The following is a 19,735-nucleotide window of genomic DNA, read 5'->3' as shown; positions in this document are numbered from 1 at the left end:
TTTTTTTTAGCTCTACTCTTTCATCTACTCTACCTATTAACTCTAGCGTAGTTCAATTTTCTGTCCTTGGACCATCTACATTTATCATCAATGTTTCTACTCTCAAAATTTCATAGCTCTAATCACATCACCAAATACTCTGATGACACCTACCTTATCTAACACAAACACCATCCAATCAGAAATCGACTCATTAACTACATGGTCAAAACAATGCAGTCTGTAACTTAACCTCAATAAATCGTTCGAACTCATCATTCACAATAGCCTTAGGAAAATAACATTACCTCCAGAACATCCATCAATCACTCGCATAAGTCAATTAAAAATATTAAGCATCACATTCACCTCCACACTTAATATAGCATCTCATATCAATCACATCATCACAAAAGACTTTCAAACATTTCACGCACTCAAAACACTCCGCTCACATGGTCTCAAAGAGATCAAATTATTCAACATCACTGAATCACTCATAATTTCACGCATCAAATAAGCAGCTCCCTCCTGGTCTGGTTTTGCTACACACAACAACTTTAGCTACTACAATCTCTCATCAAAAAACTAATCCGCTTCAGCTATCTACTTGCATCATATCCTACCGTCACTCAGATATTCAACACACTCGATTCAAAACTGTTTAAAAAAGTAAAAAATAACAACCACGTCATCCATCCTCTACTACAACCAATTAAAACTACAACACACAACATTCGTCAGCGCAAACATAACTATCAAGTCGCCACCCAATCTACATATTAGGAAAAGACTTTCATCACATGACACCTCAAACATATTAACACTCAATGAAACTTTATCATTCACACAACCAGTTTTTATTTATCGATCACCTCGCTAACTGACTGTCATCATCTAGTCTATTAATTTGCGGTTTTTTGCCATTACTTCATTTTATTGTCAATTTCTTTTCGTTTATTTATTTTATTATTATTATTTATTTTATTTTTTATGTTTAAAAATTTTTCTTTCTCCTTTTTTTGTTTATTTAGTTACTTATTTGTTCAATTTTGTACTACTGCCTTGCATGCTGTAACAGTTTCTGCGTCTGTCAGATCCTGATTTTTAAAGATCAATAAAAAAATCTATAGCCGACTGACATTTCACTAACTTGGTATAATCATCGGCAACAAATGAAAAAAATTCTCTTTCGCTATCAATATCCGAAATATTTTCAGTAGTTTATCAAAAGCGAATCCGCGTCCCTTAACGACAACAATGTAAACTGAAATTTCGAAAGCTTTTTAAGTTTTTAGCCGTAAAAAGCAAAATCTCAAAACCGCCCCTTGCATCATTATCATCAAAATACTTTATAACAATTTTCAAAAACCACACTGGCGAGCTAAATCTTTTCAATTATAAAACATTAGAAATAAAAATTCATTAAAACAATTTCGTCCGCCATGTTGAAGACCAACAATATATATGCTGGTAGAAGACCAAATTCTTGACAATAAGTAATAAATTCAACCAATCTATTAGTGTTTATCAGTTTATATTTGAATATTTCAATTTGTCTCAGTAAATTTTTATTAACAAAATTTAGTCTGTTCAAAATTGAAACTTTATTTCTATTAACAAACATTTTATTAAAATTGTTGCAGATAGTCTATTTCGACGCTAAACCGCCATCATCAGTGCATTATTTATTGATTTAGTCATATTATAATTTTAATATTATTAAAAATATATACAAATAAACTCAAAAAAGGAACATGAAATTTTAATGAAAAATTTTAACAACGAAAACTTAAAAAGTTTACATTACAATAACAACCATTATAATTTACGACTTGCCGAATCAACACTACAATGTCCCTCAACATACCAATTCGAACACCTAAGATGGTATAGGAATACCGGAAAAAGCTTAAAATAAATGAAAATTTTGGTTTTGTACTTAAGAAACTTGAGAATGATTTACAATCAACCGTTGGAAAAATCAAAGTATACTTTTAAGCAAAAATAATTCTTTTACAAACTATTGCAAAACTTTGGGATAATGTTTTTGTTAAAAAAATCAAATAAAATAATATTGCTCACTCAACTTTTGTGTCCTATTTTATTTAACCAAGCGTTTTGAAAGTAAGATTAAAATTTATATACGTAATGCACATTTTGTCCACACACAACATGTCATTTCAAATTTTATATAGCACCAGTTCCGTAACGTTCAATGGCGCTATCCAAACGACGTGCAAATCACCATATGTAACTTTAAACTAGAGATGCACCGGATTTAGGTTTTCAAATCCAGCCGGGGCCGGACTTGGCTGGATTTAAAATTCAAAAACCATTTTAGTTATTTAGATTTTAGTTACCATTTTACATACGTTAGAAAAAATACTCACATTTACGGTTATCTACATCAAAAAATAACACCAAGCAAATAGATAATTAATTCAAATATATGAATAAGCCTGTGTGATACGCCAAATCCTGTACACAAAGATCAGTTTATAAGTTATGCATAACCCATGTTATAGCATAAAAAAAATTGTCCAGCTCATCTCACAATTAGTGATGTTGTTATTATGTGTCATGTATGCTTAGCCTAACCTTTAACATACCATGTTCTTAAATTATGCGCTTATGTATCTCTCTCTTTCTCTCTCTCTCTCTCTCTCTCTATATATATATATATATATATATATATATATATACATATATACATACATACATATGTATATATTATATATGTTGGTAATAGACCATAATTTTTACAATATTTTATAAATTCTACCGAATGTTTGGCGTTAATATGTTTGTAGTTCGTTTTTTCGATTTTTCTTACTAAAGTTTTTTGGTGAACGTTTAGTTTATTATAATTCAAAATAAACTTATTTTTTGAAATGAACTTTGACGTTGAAAAAATTAACTTTGTTGTAAAATTGAACTTTGATGCGAATTAGGTGTCAGGTTTCTTTATTGGCTGGTCATCTTCTTTGGTCTCCTTTTCTTCATCGATAGCATCATATTCTTCATCACTATTTACGATGCTATTTACGAACAGTACCCCTAACAGTACCGTTAGGGGTACTGTTCGCTAATTTTTATATGTGTACGATTGAAAATAAAAAAACACTTAAAAAGTTTGGAAAACCAGTTATTCTGTTATAACCGCCGAAAAAATCGAATTGCGCTATATGATTAATTTCAATTTATGATTACTATCATGATTATTTGTTTTCTTCGTTATTTTTGTTTTATTTGTAATCTTTGGATTGTAAGAATTTCTTGTATATAAGAAATTTGGAGAAAGTTGAAGTCGTGATTTATGTATTTACTTGGATTAGTGAACAAATTATTGTTTCTATTACTGTTAGCAGTCTAATAAACGTTTAAACAAGTTTGAGTTCGAAGAAGTTGTGTTCATCTAGTAGAAATCTTGAACCTACGGAACATCGATAACTTGACGACAGTGCAAGTTACAACACTGGTGTCAGTAGAGGCGATCGTCTGAAGTTTATAAGAAGTAAAATTTTTGGTAGATTGAAAAAAATAATTATAAAGAATACCAGCATTAGAAGAACTCAATACTAATTATCCGAGAAAGGAACCACCAAAACGAAACGTCTGTGTGTATGAATGAAAAGTTCAACATATGATAGCCAGTTTCGTCAGTACAACCGCTATTTGCACTAGTTATATCAGTTACACCAACCACAACATTTAATTGTAATGGTGGAAAGTTACTGAACAAGTCGGTTATGTTAGCATCGCTTTTAATTTCATTTCGCGTAGTGGTAGCCATAACCTTATCATTTTTAATCATAAAATTATTTATTTCTTTAGTAGAATCTAAAACTTCTCTATTCAACGTATTCAAGAGCAAGGAGTTTTCTGTAAATAAGTTTTTAATCATAGTATCGCTACTATTGTTATCTAATAAAGTTACTTTTTAAAGTCGTCAAACTTACGTTATAGCGAACTAATTTTTTTTGCATAATTCGTTAAGAATGTTAAAATTGCATAGTTTTGAACAATTAATACATCGCCAAAAAAATTGTCATTTAATACGAGTTCTTTGTAACATGTTTTGGAAATATTTGCACATTTAATAAGATTGAAGGCGCCACAGAGTTTACAAGATACGATTTTCTTAGACGGAGCTTCTAAACAAACAATACACTTTTCCTCACCTGTCATTGTGAAAAGAAAAAGTGTAGCACAAGTTAATAACGAGAGGGAGGGCTAAATTAGATTTTCAACCAATAAGCATCTGACAACATGGGACAGGGGCTAAACTAAAAAAAATCCATTTCTCTTGAATATTGAAACAAAATTACAAATTTCTTATAAAAAACAACTCAGTGAAAAAAAATTTAAAAACAACAACTTCCTTTGCTTAGAGCAACAGAAATATCCAAAAAAAACGAAACTTTTGAAAAAACCAACCACAAAAACTGAAATAATATTATAGAGCTGAGAAAATGTGTCCAGCGAATATATGGTTGTGTTTATAGCTGGTTGTTTCATTTTTGTTCAAATACTTACAAGTTGAAGACTTTATTTTATTTTTACATGATTTACTTTATCTTACTTCCACTTATTGTAACTAATATTTTTTATAATCATAATTGATATTTTCCACATTTCATACCTTGCATGCTTTTACAATCTTTGCGTTTGACAGAGTTTAAATTTATAGAATAGATAAAAAATGCAGATATAACATACAATCATCACATTTTGCTGAAAAAGTTAGTTTGAAGATAAAAAATAAAAAAGAAAAAGTGGATGAAAAAAATAAAAGCGGTAAGCTACAACACATGCCAAAGTAAGAAGACATTATATAACAAATTGCCCACCATATTCCTACTAATTAAATCAAATCAAAAATGTGCTAAATCTGGAAATTGGTTCAAAAATAATATAAATTGATTTTAAAACTTTAAAAAACTTTTTCAGTTTCATTATTTGATGTTATTTGTTGTAAAAAATTCAATTTGTATTAGTAAGCAAAAATTAATTCATCTGTAAAAACATTATCTTAATATCAATATCCCGTTTATAACATATTTGCAATTGTATATATACCGGCTGCAAACATTTGGCAAGCAAAACTTGATGTAAACAGTGAAGGCTTACAAAAATAGAGTTGAAGAATAGTACAAATGTATTCCAACCTTCAAGTAACTAAACATGAATGCAAGCATAGATACACGCTTGAGGATATAGATGAGTATAAAACAAATAAATAGCAACCGATGGAAAAGTGTTTTACTGCATTGTTCATAATCGTACACAGTGCTCTTCATTTTGCAAAAACAGGCATATTACATGATATGCTTTAAGCACTTATATATATATATATATATATATATATATATATATATATATATATATTATATATACATATATATATACACACATATATATATACGTGTGTGTGTGTTTGTGTCTGTGTGTGTATAATTATATTTAAGGCATGATATGATGGAGCATTTTTCAATATATAGTGTATAAAAATAACATCTCAAAACTTTAGTATGACAAAATCTCAGAAAATGTTGATGCAAATATACGTTATAATCATAATGTAATGAATTGATAAGAGCATTTGTTTTGTTAAAATACTTCACCTGAACACTTGAAAGTTTAAAATTTTGTTTATTTCAACGCATTTATTGCAACATTATAAGGTAAAACTCTATTGCAATTGCGTTTAAAGTTTAATTTTAGTCGAAAAATAAAAATATTTTTTATTTGTTATCTATTAAAATAAAATATTCTGTAAGTTTAGTCAAAACTTGTTCAAATGCCGATATCTTTCAGCGTCTGTAAAAAATGGATCCTACTCAGGCATCGACCACAAATACTGAAAATTTATCCAACACTGGAGTTATTATCGCCAACAATGATTACTTAGATTGTGACTCAACACAGGTTGATAATAATAATAAGAATGATGATGGTGGAAACAAAGTTAAACGACAAGGTGCTCTTCGCCATAAAAATATATTCAACGTTAAAAACCATTTGTTTTTGCCAAGATTTTTTATACAACCAACCTTTTGCAGTCACTGTAAAGATTTCATCTGGTTTGTTAATTTAATTTTTTCATTTTTAAGATGCCGGTAGGCAAAGCGACATTCTAAATTCTTTAAAATGATGTTTTCAGGGGTCTTGGAAAACAAGGGTACCAATGTGAAGGTAAAAATGAATATATCATATTTCATAATACAATGTTGAATTGAAATTTGGGTATAACGTTTTAAAGTGAATAATATAATTATTTTTTAGGCATTTTTCCAGAATATTTGTTAATCAAATAGTCAAGCATTTAACGAATAGTTAAACATTTTAGTTATTTTATACAATATTATAAAATATATAATTATATATTTATTTTATTTTATTATTTATAACAATTATAGTAAAAATATTTCTTTGATCGGTCAATAATCTAGCGTCATGATGCCATCTAATTTTTGCCTGATATAAATAAATGTATTTTGACTTCAATCATATTATTTAAATTACATTATAACATTTTTCAAAAATTAAAACTTTAATGTCATTTTAGCTGTTATACAAATATTTTTCAATTTAAATTCTTAAGCGACCAAACAACAAATCAAAAATTTGGCTTGTTGTTTGGTTGATTGGTCGCTTAAGAGTTGTTGTGTGATATAACTGAAATAAAGTTTTGGTTAAATGTTTTTTTGTTTCACGCCTTTGCGTATGCATAGTTAATCTTCATGTCAATGTAGAAATAGTATGTCCGATATATTCTGAAATTCAGAGCCCACATTTGCAGATAGGACATTTAAAAAAATATATAAGATATATAAGGTGACTACTTTTCATTATTGACTTTTGTTTCTTTTTAGTTATTTTTAAGAACAGGGGATAAAAACTTCATTGCTAGCATAGTAAATTCTGAGTTGAAATTTGTCATCTAATTTGGTTATTTTGACATTCTTCATGAATATCTTTTTCAATATTGTTTTGTCTGTTTTATATCACGTAGACATAAACTTATTATAATATATTGTTATATACAACATGTATAGCTTAACTGAATACTACTTATTTTCCTGGAGCCAGTGTGAGAAAACTTCGGTTTAAAGATTTTTACATTCTTCTTCCATAGTTTCATAATTGTTAATTGTATCTTGAAATCTAAAATTCTAAAACCATAAAACAAAGAAAACTTCTCAATTTCACTTATATATATATATGATATCTATTCACATATATATATATATATATATATATATATATATATATATTAGGGATGCACCGAAGTTCGGCCCCGGCTCCGGCCAATATCCGGCTTTTTTTTCAAATCCGGCCCGGCCGGATTTGGTGGCCGGATTTAGGGCCGGATTTAAGCGTCTATCGACATTTAAAAATGTTATAAATAGAAACAAAATTTCATTGAATTCAATTAATTTTATGTCAATAAGTTAAAAGCTAAGCATACACGACACATAATAACAACATCACAAATTGTGAAATGAGCTGGACAATTTTCTTTATGCTATAACATGGGTTAGGCATAAATTATAAGCTGATCATTGTGTAAAAGAACTTGTGCACGTGTTTATACTATATAGTTGTATATGACGGATCATAAAGCTACATAATATATATGTAGGCATACATGACACATAATTACAACATCACTAATTATGAGGTGAGCTGGACAAGTTTCTTTATGCTATAACATGGGTTATGCATAAATTAAGCTGATCTTTGTGTACAGAATCTGGCGTATCACATAGCTTATTCATATATTTGAATTAATTAACTATTTGCTTGGTGTTATTTTTTGATGTTCAACATGTAGATAACCGTAAATGTGAGTATTTTTTCTAACGTATGTAAAATGGTAACTAAAATCCGGCCCCGGCTCCGGCCCCGGCCGGTTTTTGAATTTTAAATCCGGCCAAGTCCGACCCCGGCCGGATTTGAAAAACCTGAATCCGGTGCATCCCTAATATATATATATATATATATGTATGTATATATTATTTTATTATTATTATTATTAAGGCAGATTTATATAGCTCTCTTTCATCTATTCTCAAAGGCGCTGAAACAAACAACCAAAGCGCTCATTGTGCAAACAGAAACGTTTTTAGTTCCCTCCTGAAAGATAAAATTGAATGCCCTGAAGCACGCAGCTCCAAAGGCAGGCTATTCCATACAGATGGCCCAACAATTTAAAAATTTCTTGAACCTGTAACAAGATTTGTTGAGGCCACAAAAAGTAAGTTACGATCATTAGAATGTAACTTTTAGGAATGCCCTTGAATAAGACATGCAGTGCACCTATCAATCAGATAACCAGGTGCAATACCATTCAAGCATTTGAACATAAACATTGCAAGTAATACGTTTAACATTTAAAAGTAATACGTTTTTTAACGGGCAGCCAGTGTAAGTCTTTCAAAATGGGGATGACATGATCAGACCTAAAACGTCCAGAAACAAGTTTCGCAACTCTATTCTGAATGGACTGCAACATCTGAATAACTGTTTGTGACTGCATAGAATAGGCCATTACAATAATCCACTTTAGAACGTATAAAAGCGTGGACCAGACAACTCAGTGTATGAACATCAAGTAAATGCTTTACGGATTTCAACAACCTTAGTTGATTTGAACAGTCTCTAGCAAGACGCTTAATATGTGGCTTCATAGACATATTTGTGTCAAATATCATACTCAGATTACTAGCACTCATACAAAAATCAATATGTATTCCTTCAAAAAATAAACCTTTAATATCAATTCTAGACAGCTGCTGCCATGTACCAATGGCAAAAATTTGTGTTTTACTATTATTCAATTTCAAGCGATTAGATGACATCCATTTACTAACATCTGACAAGCAAACAACAAGGTTATCTAGCAACTCAGCAAAACCAGAATGAGAAGCCTGACATTTAAAACCATGCCTATTAACAACTTCAAAAAGATCAGACACATACAACAAGAACAGCAACGGACCAACACAGATCCCTGAGGAACATCAAGCAACAATCTTTCAACATCAGATACTTCACTACTAAACAAAAATTGCTGAGTACGATCACACAGTAAGATTTCAACCAAGAAAGGACGATACCCGAAAAACCAAATAAATGCAGTAATTTATCAATTCAAATCACATGATCGACACAACCAAAAGCCGCATTCATATCAAGCAAAACAAGAAGCGAAATTTTTTGCTTATCAATTGCTATTAACAATTTAAAAGCTAAATTGGTAAGTGCAGTTTCAGTCGAATGGAATCGCCGATAACCAGATTGGCTAGACGGTAGAAGACCTTTAACAGACAAATAGCAACTGCTTGTTGACAATTTTCTCAATAATTTTAGCCAAAAACGGAAGGTTAGAGACTGGGCGATAGTTAGCCAATATGTTTTTATCAAGGCTAGGTTTTTTCAGAGTAGGGATGACCACAGCATGTTTCAGTAAGGAGGGAAACTGGCCAGAGCTAAGGGATAGATTGACAATATGCAATAAAAATGGAAGAAATAAGTCAACATATTTCTTAAAAACATGAGGTAGAACCAAATCAAGCGAAGAACAGCTAGACGGGTACAACTTTACAAATATCAGCACCCATACATTCCTCAAATGCCAACAATGCACAGGTTCCACCGACATCCAATGGAGCATTAACAAATACAATCCCCAGATTGCACTGACTCCCTTATGGAAGTAATTTTGCTGTAAAAAAATTCAGACAAATTATAAACTAAAACATCAACGCCAGACACCGCAGAATTCACAACAGGCTTTCTACAAAGAATTTTGTTACCAGTGGACCATAGTGGACCATGGCTGATTCAAATGCAAACGAACCTGATTAGACCAATAGTCATTCTTTTTTTTAGCAAATAACTTTGATTTCTCAGTAAGCACCAGTACCAATAAATGTTCATCAGACTGACCCATAAGTGATCTTTCAATTCACCAACATTTAACTTTCAATGATCTACAATCATCATCAAACCATGGGGCCACAGAAACAAAACGAGAATGAAGAGGCCTAAGAGGAGCTGCTTGATCAGCAATTTTAAGAAACTCATCAGTGAATATTTGCAATGATTGATCTACATTCAAACTTTCCGATAAGTAAAGAAATGATGAATTAACGATAAGCTCAGAAAATTTGACCCCGTCAATGCGGTGCCATGAGCGAACCATTTTATTGACAAAAAAATGCTGTTTACTACAAACAGGAAATAACAGGGAATTGTCTGCTGGATCAATATCACATGAAAATAGCTTTAAACAGTCAGAAGATACCACCAAATCTAATATTCCGCCTAATTTATGGGTGGGTGAATTAATTCTATTGTCTAAATTAAATGAAAAAAAAATGTCAAAAAGCTTGACGGTATTTAGATCATCATATTTCTCAACATGTATGTTGAAATCACCGACAATAATGATATTGTCAGCCTAAAGAAAAATGTCATGATAATTCATCAAAAAATAACGTTGAAATAGCCCTAGAGCCAGGACTGTATATCGCCATAAGAATGATTGATGTATTCCCAAAGACAAATTTGATAGAAACAACCTCAATTGTATGAAAAACAGCTAACTCAAATTTTTGGCTCTAAAAGAACTTAAAAAAAATAATACCACCCTGAGTGTGATCATTTAATCTCAAAAAATCAATATAGGAATAATTGGGTGGCAAAGCAAGCCTAATGGATGAGTCATCAGACGCGCGATGCCACGTCTCAGAACCAAAATATCCAATCCATCAATAATAATTTCATTAACATATGTATGCTTATTTATAATGGAGCATATATTCAGAAGACCAAAAAACAATTTGTCATGAAATGAAAAATCTAACCAACACTCGTTTTTGGAAACCGAACGATCCGCCAATTGCCGGGATTGCCCCTCACCCTGTGTAAAAAATTATCCATCTTTTTTAAAATTCAAAACGCTGTTCAGACGTTAAATCATGTCTAATGACAACTTTAAGAAATTCATCATCCATAGTTCTGATCAAACCCACATTTTTAAAAATCAATGACTTAATAGCAGCATCACGAAACATCAACCATGCAGGTCTAATTGAGTTATCTTTTTTAGTCCCCAATTTTTTCAAAAAAAATGAGTTGGCATTAGCTTTGTTACCACACAACTTGTTGATAAAATTTAATATACAAACGTTATCATATTTGATAGTATCATTTTCCCTGAAATTAAAAATAACAATGTTGTTAGCGCGCTTTTTAAGCTCAGCATCATGATCAAGTTTTTTGGTAACTTGTTTAACTTTAATGCAAATCAACTTAATACTATTATTAATCTCATTTTTGAACAAGCTTGACCAGCTTTTTTCTATATCACTTTTTAGGGAAGTAAGTTCATCTTGAACCTTTGATCCTGAAAGAGCATGTAAGCTAACCTCAGTTAGTGAATTTTTAATAGACCCTATTTCATCCTCTAATTTGTCAAGACATTTAAAAAAGCGGTAAACAAGAATCACAAAAAATCATTATGCTATGACAGCCATTCATAAATATCAAAAAATCCTCTATGGTACCATGACAAGTGGCATGCAAAGTACAACCACAAGTCAAACATTGTGTGACAGCGGAATTGGTAATTGTTTTGCTACTCTCAGGAGGACACTTACAACACTTCGACATAACAAATGAATAAACAAACAAAAAACAAACTGACAAACCAGCAATCAACTGAGAAAACCAACAAACAATGAATGAACCAACAATGAATCAATGACAACAGAGCAATAACTGCAAATAACTAGAACGAGTAGTACAACACACGTTGTACAAGGATAATAAATCTCACAGCCAAAACTTTGAGCCAATGAGATACTAAGAGCCAATGAGATACTAAGAAACTAGAATTAGTTTGAGTATAAAATATTACAGCCAATGAGCTGTTTTAAAAATGGGACGAAATAAATATTATAATTACAGCCAGTAATTAAATACTCGGCAGGTGATGAACAAAAAAAAGAGTTTCAACAGAACCAAATATCCCAAAACCAACAAAAAAACTACAGAAACTTAAACATTAACGCTTTCCTGATGATCACAAACAAAAACTCTTCCAAAAAAAGCCAAAATTGCCAAAAACTTCTTTGCAAAATTCAGCAAAACAGACTGGAAAAAACAACGCGTCGAGAGCGCAAGAGCCAAAAAATTGTATCAATAAATGTATGTATATTATATATATATATATATTATATATTATATATATATATATATATATATATTTGCGTAATTGACTACTTGGGTATCGAAATCAAATTAAACAACGCAGTAATATATTAATATGCTCTTTATACACCCCCTGAATCGGATATTGAGTTGCTTATTCAAGTACTCAATATCATTTTTGTGAAACTTAAATCTAAATTAATTAAGATAAGCGATGGAACATGGAACCTTGTAGAAGAAAAAAATAAGTTTGAAAATGACAAAAAGACAGAGTGAAGAAAATAAGATGAAATTCAAAGAAGTCTGCCAAAAAAATAAAAAAGAGTGCTTTAGATAAAAGGAGATGGATTAATAGTAAATGTGAAAAGGTAGAAACGATGATTGGGCAAAATAAGAAAAAAGAGTCGTACCAGCTGGTTAAACAGTTAAAAAGAAAACAGAAAAATATGTCAAGGATTGTTAAAGATAAAAACGGAAACATCCCAACAGAAAGTAAAAAGATTAAAGATACGTGGACTGAATATATTAAAGACTTATTCACAGACAAGAACACATACAAAAAAATGCTTGGAATTTTGAAAAAAAGAAAAACAATCAATAAATAAGAAAGTGAAATAACGGGAGAAGAAATTACAAGAGCAATGAGTAAAATAAACAACAAAAGTACAGGAAAGGATGGTATTCCGATAGAACTGATAAGAGCAGGAGGACAAGTCGTGTGTAAAAAAATTCACACAATCTATCGAAAAATTTGGGGAAGTGGAAAGTGGCCAGCAGGATGGTGCAAGTCAGTTCTAGTTATGCTGCCGAAAAAGGATAACCAAAAAGATTTCAATAATTACAGATCAATTGCACTAATTTCGCACATATGCAAGGTCATGCTGACAGTCATAATAAACGACTAGAAAAAGTCTGCATGAGGAACAAGCAGGCTTCAGAAAAGACAGAAGCGCAATCCAATAAATTCTGATGTTGAGTCTGCTGATGGAAGATGCAAAAAGTAGCGCTCAGACAATTTACCATTGCTTTGTTGATTTTAAGAAAGCGTTTTATTCTGTTTAGCATGAAGGTTTGTTGGCAACATTAGAAAGTATGGGGACATCAGAAAAGCTGGTCAAAGTATTGAAAAAGCTTTGTAAAGACTCAAAAAAGTCGGTAATAATAGATACAGAACTTGGAAATTGAATTAAGGCAGACATTGGAAGCAGACAAGGCGATTCAATATCACCAATACTATTCATAGCATTGTTAGAAAGAGCAATGGAACAATTGGAAAATTAGGAATTGGGTGGAATTGACATAGAAAGAAGAACTGTCAAAGATATCTGGTTTGCAGATTGCAGATGATATAGATCTTCTAGCTTCTAATGAAGACAGTCTACAGAAACTAATTGAACTAACACATGTTAGTGGAAAAAATCCACGGGCTGCATATCAACAAAGACAAAACGAAGGTGATGATTACGGGGAAAGGCAGAAACAATGCGGAATTTCAGATAGTATCAGAAAAACTCGGACAAGTAGACCGGTTTGTGTATCTTGGCAGTCTCATAAAATGTGACAACAACTGCACCAAAGAAATTGACAGAAAGATAGCAATAGACCATGGAATGTTTGCATCATTGAAGAAAATATGGAAAAGTGGAAATATATCTATAAAAACTATGTTGAAAATGATAGAATCTTGCAATTTTCCGAACTTGAGACATGGACAATAAAAAAAAGAAACAAAGACAGATTGGAAGCATTTGAGATGAAGTGTAATCAAAATTTGTTGAGAATCAGTTGAGAGCAGAAAGTAAAAAACGAAACCATCAGAAATCAACTTAGAAGACAGAAAAGTGTATATAACAAAGTCAGAAAAAGAAAATTGGGATTTTTTGGACACATTAGTAGAATGAGAGAAGACAGATTGATTAATATGGTACTAATGAGGAAAAGAGATTGAAAAAAAAATTAGTGGACCTGCAAAGAAATGGATAGATGACATTACTGAATGGACTGGTGTTGGTATTCTGAATTCAATAAAACTGGCCAAAGATAGAAAAGGTTTTTTGAAAGAAAAAAGGAAAAAATAAACGTAAAAAGCATGCTTAGATGTACACCATCGGCCTCGACGGTTCCCTGATGGACAAAAGAGGATCATTGATTGAAAATAATAGAACGCAAAGTACAATGAAAAATTCGAAATTGGGTGGAATTGACATAGGAAGGAGAACTGTCAAAGATCTCAGGTTTGCAGACGATATAGATCATCTAGTTTCCAGTGAGGAAGCTAATTGAACTAACACATGTTGGTGGAAAAGATCACGGGTAGCATCTCCACAAAGACAAAACAAAGGTGATGATTAGGTGGAAAGACAGAAACAATGTGTAATTTCAGATAAAATCAGAAAAACTCGAACAAGTAGACCAGTTTGTGTATCTTGGCAGTCTTATAACCTGTGACAACAACTGCACACAAAAAATTGACAGAAAGATAGCAATAGCCTATGGAATGTCCGCATCATTGAAGGAAATATGGAAAAGTGGAAATATAATTATAAAAACAAAGTTGAGAATGATAAAATCTTGCGTTTTTCTGAACTTGTTCTATGACTTGGACAATAAAGAAAAAAAACAAAGAAAGATTGGAAGCATTTGAGATGAAGTGTTACCGAAATCTGTTGGGAATCAGTTGGAGGCAGAAAGTAAAGAACGAAACCATCAGAAATTAACTTGGAAAACAGAAAGATGTATATGACAAAGTCAGAGAAAAAAAATTGGGATTTTTCGGAAACATTTGTAGAACGAGGAAAGACAGATTAATTAAGATGGTACTTATGAAAAAAAGAGATTGGAAGAAAAAAGTTGGTAGACCAGCAAAGATATGGATAGATGGAATTACTGAATGAACTGGTGTTAGTATTTTAAACTTAATAAAAGTGGCCAAAGATAGAAAAGGTTTTTGTAAAGAAAAAAGTAATGTAAAAAACATGCTTAGATGTACACCATCGACTTCGATGGTCTCCTAATGGACAAAGGAGGATCATTGATTGATGGATTGATCCAAAAAATAATAGAACGCAAAGTACAAAAAATTAGCAACAACAACTATGCAACCAATAATAGTTGCGTAATAGTTCAATAGTTAAAGGCGCCTGGCCTTGCTATTGCAATGACTGGGCTCGAATACAAAGAGATCTCCGCCTATCATATGCAATGTGTATGATGCGCTGTTTGCACGCGTATTCATATACGCTGTGTGTTTGTCGTTGAAACCTCTGAAGCAAACGTAAAAAAAGAGTAACCTTTAATATTTAATAGTAACAAAAATAACATGGTGATATATTATTAGAATCCCATATCAACCTCTTTCGTACAGAATGAAAAAATTATGAAAAAAAATTATTGATGAAAATTGCTTATATATATATATGTGTGTGTGTGTGTGTAAATATATATATATATATATATATATATATATATATATATATATATATATATAATAGAGTTCGGCATATAACAACTAAATTGTGTTGCTCTGAAAAAGAGAAACGATTTTATTAATAAAAAATAATAAATTAATTAAATCAATTTAGCCTTAATTAAGTAAATGTCGTACCTGAAAAAGAGAAACAACAATTAAAGCTATTATATAATAACCAATATTAACTAAGAGCTAGAAGAAATATTCAAAATATCCAAATAATTTCAACTCAAACAAAAACTTATATTTTATCTGTCAAACGTTTCACAATTAACACAATATCGTTGTACACCATTCATAATGAAGTGGAAATCCTTCATTACATCTCTCCCTCAAAAGAAGACTTAGGTTCATCCGGCACAGGAACAAGTTTTGTAATGTGGAAAAGATTGGATTCAAACTTTTTGTGTCCTGTATTGATTCTATAAATTGAGTTTGACAATTTTTCCAAAACCTGGTGGGGACCAATTTGTAATTCCTCTTGTTTTTTTCTATTTAATAAATTTCCGTTTTCAACATATACAAATTTTCCTATTTTTATTTCGTACATTTTCCTTTTTTTATCAAATTGTTTTTTATTATAATTGTGTGATTTTATAGTTCTTTCCAATGCTATTGTTCTATCTTTCAATAAATCATTATATATCATGTTTTTTTTTTAATTCCTCTGGTAAAATATTATCAATTTTTCCTTCCAATAAATATTTTGGCAAAAAACCTGTCACAGAGTGTTCGGTTTCATTATATTTTTTTGTACAATCCTGAGCAATAGTTGTCCATGCTAATTTGTTTTTCTTCTCATTAATCTTGCATCATATTTTATTGATTAATGTTTGATTTAATCTCTCATTGAGCCCATTTCAAAAGGGCGCATTCACTGCAGTGAAAACCATAGTTATATTTTTTTCATCCAGAAAATTTTTAAATTCCTTTGAGTTTATACTCGGATATTGATCCGATAGAATGAGACCTATTTTATTTTCTGATGATACTGTATTGACAAGTTTTATAAAATCGCTTGAATATCTTGTGAAGTGGTCTACCAGAAGATGCAAATATGTTTTAGTTGAACGTGAGCCACCAAGTCCCCCAATGGTATCAATTGACATGATTTCAAATTTCAATTTGTCCATGGTTCAATAGCTGTAGAATTGTTGTTTTATAATAGAGTTCGACATATAACAACTAAATTGTGTTGCTCTGAAAAAGAGAAACGATTTTATTAATAAAAAATAATAAATTAATTAAATCAATTTAGCCTTAATTAAGTAAATGTCGTACCTGAAAAAGAGAAACAACAATTAAAGCTATTATATAATAACCAATGTTAACTAAGAGCTAGAAGAAATATTCAAAATATCCAAATAATTTCAACTCAAACAAAAACTATATATATATATATATATATATATATATATATATATATATATATATAGGGTTTACACTATCATAAATACAATTATTTATAAAAATCACTGCGTTTTCGGCATTATTCAACTTGTAGTTGAGTTTCTCAATTTTTCTAACGAGGCTTTTATCATCTTGATGAAGTTTATTAAGGTTAAATAAAAACTTTTAATATTTGACATTTTTGACAAAACATTATTAACAACGTTATTACTCCAGAAAAGCTCTTTTCGGCATCAACTGCCATCATCAGTGTAGTTATATAGTATATATATATATTTTGGGTTTAGATTATCATAAATACAATTAATTATAAAGATCACAGCGTTTTCGGCATTATTCAACTTGTAGTTGAGTTTCTCAATTTTTCTAACAAGGCTTTTATCATCTTGATGAAGTTTATTAAGGTTAAATAAAAAACTTTTAATATTTGACATTTTTGACAAAAAATTATTAATAACGTTATTACTACAGAAAAGCTTTTTTCGGCATCAACTGCCATCATCAGTGTAGTTATATAGTATATATATATATATATATTTTGGGTTTAGACTATCATAAAAACAATTATTTATAAAGATCACTGTGTTTTCGGCATTATTCAACTTGTAGTTGAGTTTCTCAATTTTTCTAACGAGGCTTTTATCATCTTTATAAAGATCACTGCGTTTTCGGCATTATTCAACTTGTAGTTGAGTTTCTCAATTTTTCTGACAAGACTTTTATCACAAATTATTTATTAAGGTTAAATAAAAAACGATGATAGATGATAAAAATCTAGTTAGAAAAATTGAGAAACTCAACTACAAGTTGAATAATGTAGAAAAGCAGTGATCTATATATATATATATATATATATATACTTATATACACATATATATATATATATAGTATTTTTTCCAATTATAAATAATTTCACTGTTGTTTTAATTTTTCTAATATATGTATTATAAATAAATGAATATATATATATGTATATATATATATATATATATATATATATATATATATATATATATATATATTAGCTTCCTGTTTAATTTTTTTGATTTTTCTAACGATAGGTCGTAAACCATTGTCAAGTTTCATGAGTTTAAAACCAAAATTTTAATTAATTTTAAGCACAATTTATTTATTTGAACAAAGCACGGGCTATTGCCCATTACCGAATTTACAGGGAAAATAATACATAGTATTATACATGCATACCACGATACATTCGTACAATTGCTTCACAAGTATAACCACGAAGATAATGCATTATACCATGGCAGATTGAAAATAATTTCCAAAAACAATAAATTAACACTAACAGTGTCTTGAGTGTCACCATAAATGCAAACTTATAAACCAAGATATAATAAAATACTTTATCCATCTAACCCCATTAATCCCATCCTACACCTGAATAGCATAATATTAACTACACATTTCCCATGCAATAGAAAAAATAAACAAACATTCATGCATCCATTTAATTTCCTTAACCTCCCCTACCCATATACCAACTCATATACCCACCTACTCATGAATCATTAATTATTATATCAGATAATTATATTAGAACCTAGAAATTTCATTAACTATTTACCAATCAATAAAAAAAACCAAACAATCATATGAAAAACAATAATAATAATAAGAAAGTTATGAAGTCAATATAAAATATAATTAACCAAAAAATTTAAAAATGAAATACCCACATGCATTCAACCATAAATGTGTAATGAAATAATCAATCCAAGTCAATCATACATATTCCCAGTCATTACTGATAAAAAATAAAACAAATACATATTTTTACCTATATTTATGCTCATATTTTTACCATATGATAATTATTACATTGACCTCATAATAATGAGTATTATAAATGTTGCATAAGTAATTCTCTCATTAATCCACTCCCATCCATCCATAAAAAATTCTTATTCAATCATACGAATAGATTAAAAATCTCAAACCATTCCTACTTTATCAACACACACATCCAATTGAACCGTCAGTTTAAAAGTATCACCTATATTGAAATTTAGCATCACCCCAAAACAAATCCAAACGAGATTTAAAAACACTTGTATTTGGAGAGTCAACAACAGATTTTACATATTGATCACATTTAGTTGCATGGACTTCAAGTCATCTGGACATTTGATAATTTTAAACATCTTTGCATCATCCGCAAAAAGATATATATTCTCACATGCTGAAGGGAGATTATTAATATAAATTGTAAACAGTAGAGGTCCCAGGATACTGATACTACCTTGGGGAACTCCACTAGTAGCATCTAACTTTGAAGACAATGCATCACCCACTCGCACCCTGAAGTTTCTCTTCTTAAGATATTCACTTATCCAAACAAGAATTTTGTTATCGAATCCATATTTCTTTAGTTTCAGTAACAAACAATTGTGAGATATCCTATCAAAAGCCTTCTCGAGATCAGTATATATGACGTGTACCTCCTCATCACAATCAACACCCATTGTAACTTTATCCAAAAATGTCAGCAACTGAAGAGTCGTCGATCGTCCGGGCAAAAACCCATATTGATTTCGGTGAAATAAATTATTCGTCAGAAAATAATTCAAAACATGGTCCTTAATAATTGATTCCATCATTTTACAACACACAGAAGTAAGAGAAATAGGC

The 19,735-nt window shown here is 30.4% G+C and overlaps 2 protein-coding genes across 2 annotated transcripts; one reads left to right on the top strand and one right to left on the bottom strand.

Moving 5' to 3' along the window:
- Window positions 1-5,913: 5,913 nt before the first annotated feature.
- On the top strand, window positions 5,914-6,066 carry HELRODRAFT_148647 (hypothetical protein; the record flags this gene model as incomplete). The annotated part of the gene is made up of 1 exon (XM_009023290.1): window positions 5,914-6,066. A coding segment is annotated over one exon (153 nt), but the record flags the coding sequence as incomplete, so codon positions are not given.
- A 3,506-nt stretch (window positions 6,067-9,572) lies between these two features.
- HELRODRAFT_175925 (hypothetical protein) lies at window positions 9,573-10,192 on the bottom strand (the record flags this gene model as incomplete). Its single annotated transcript, XM_009023289.1, has 2 exons — window positions 9,573-9,694; window positions 9,964-10,192. The coding sequence occupies 2 exons, from the start codon at window positions 10,190-10,192 to the stop codon at window positions 9,573-9,575; spliced, it is 351 nt and encodes a 116-aa protein (XP_009021537.1).
- Window positions 10,193-19,735: the final 9,543 nt, after the last annotated feature.

This window comes from Helobdella robusta, assembly GCF_000326865.2.
Source record: "Helobdella robusta unplaced genomic scaffold HELROscaffold_35, whole genome shotgun sequence".
Lineage (NCBI taxonomy): Eukaryota > Metazoa > Annelida > Clitellata > Rhynchobdellida > Glossiphoniidae > Helobdella > Helobdella robusta.
Note: the sequence above shows the minus strand (reverse complement) of the source record. Positions and strands in the feature narration are given on the sequence as shown.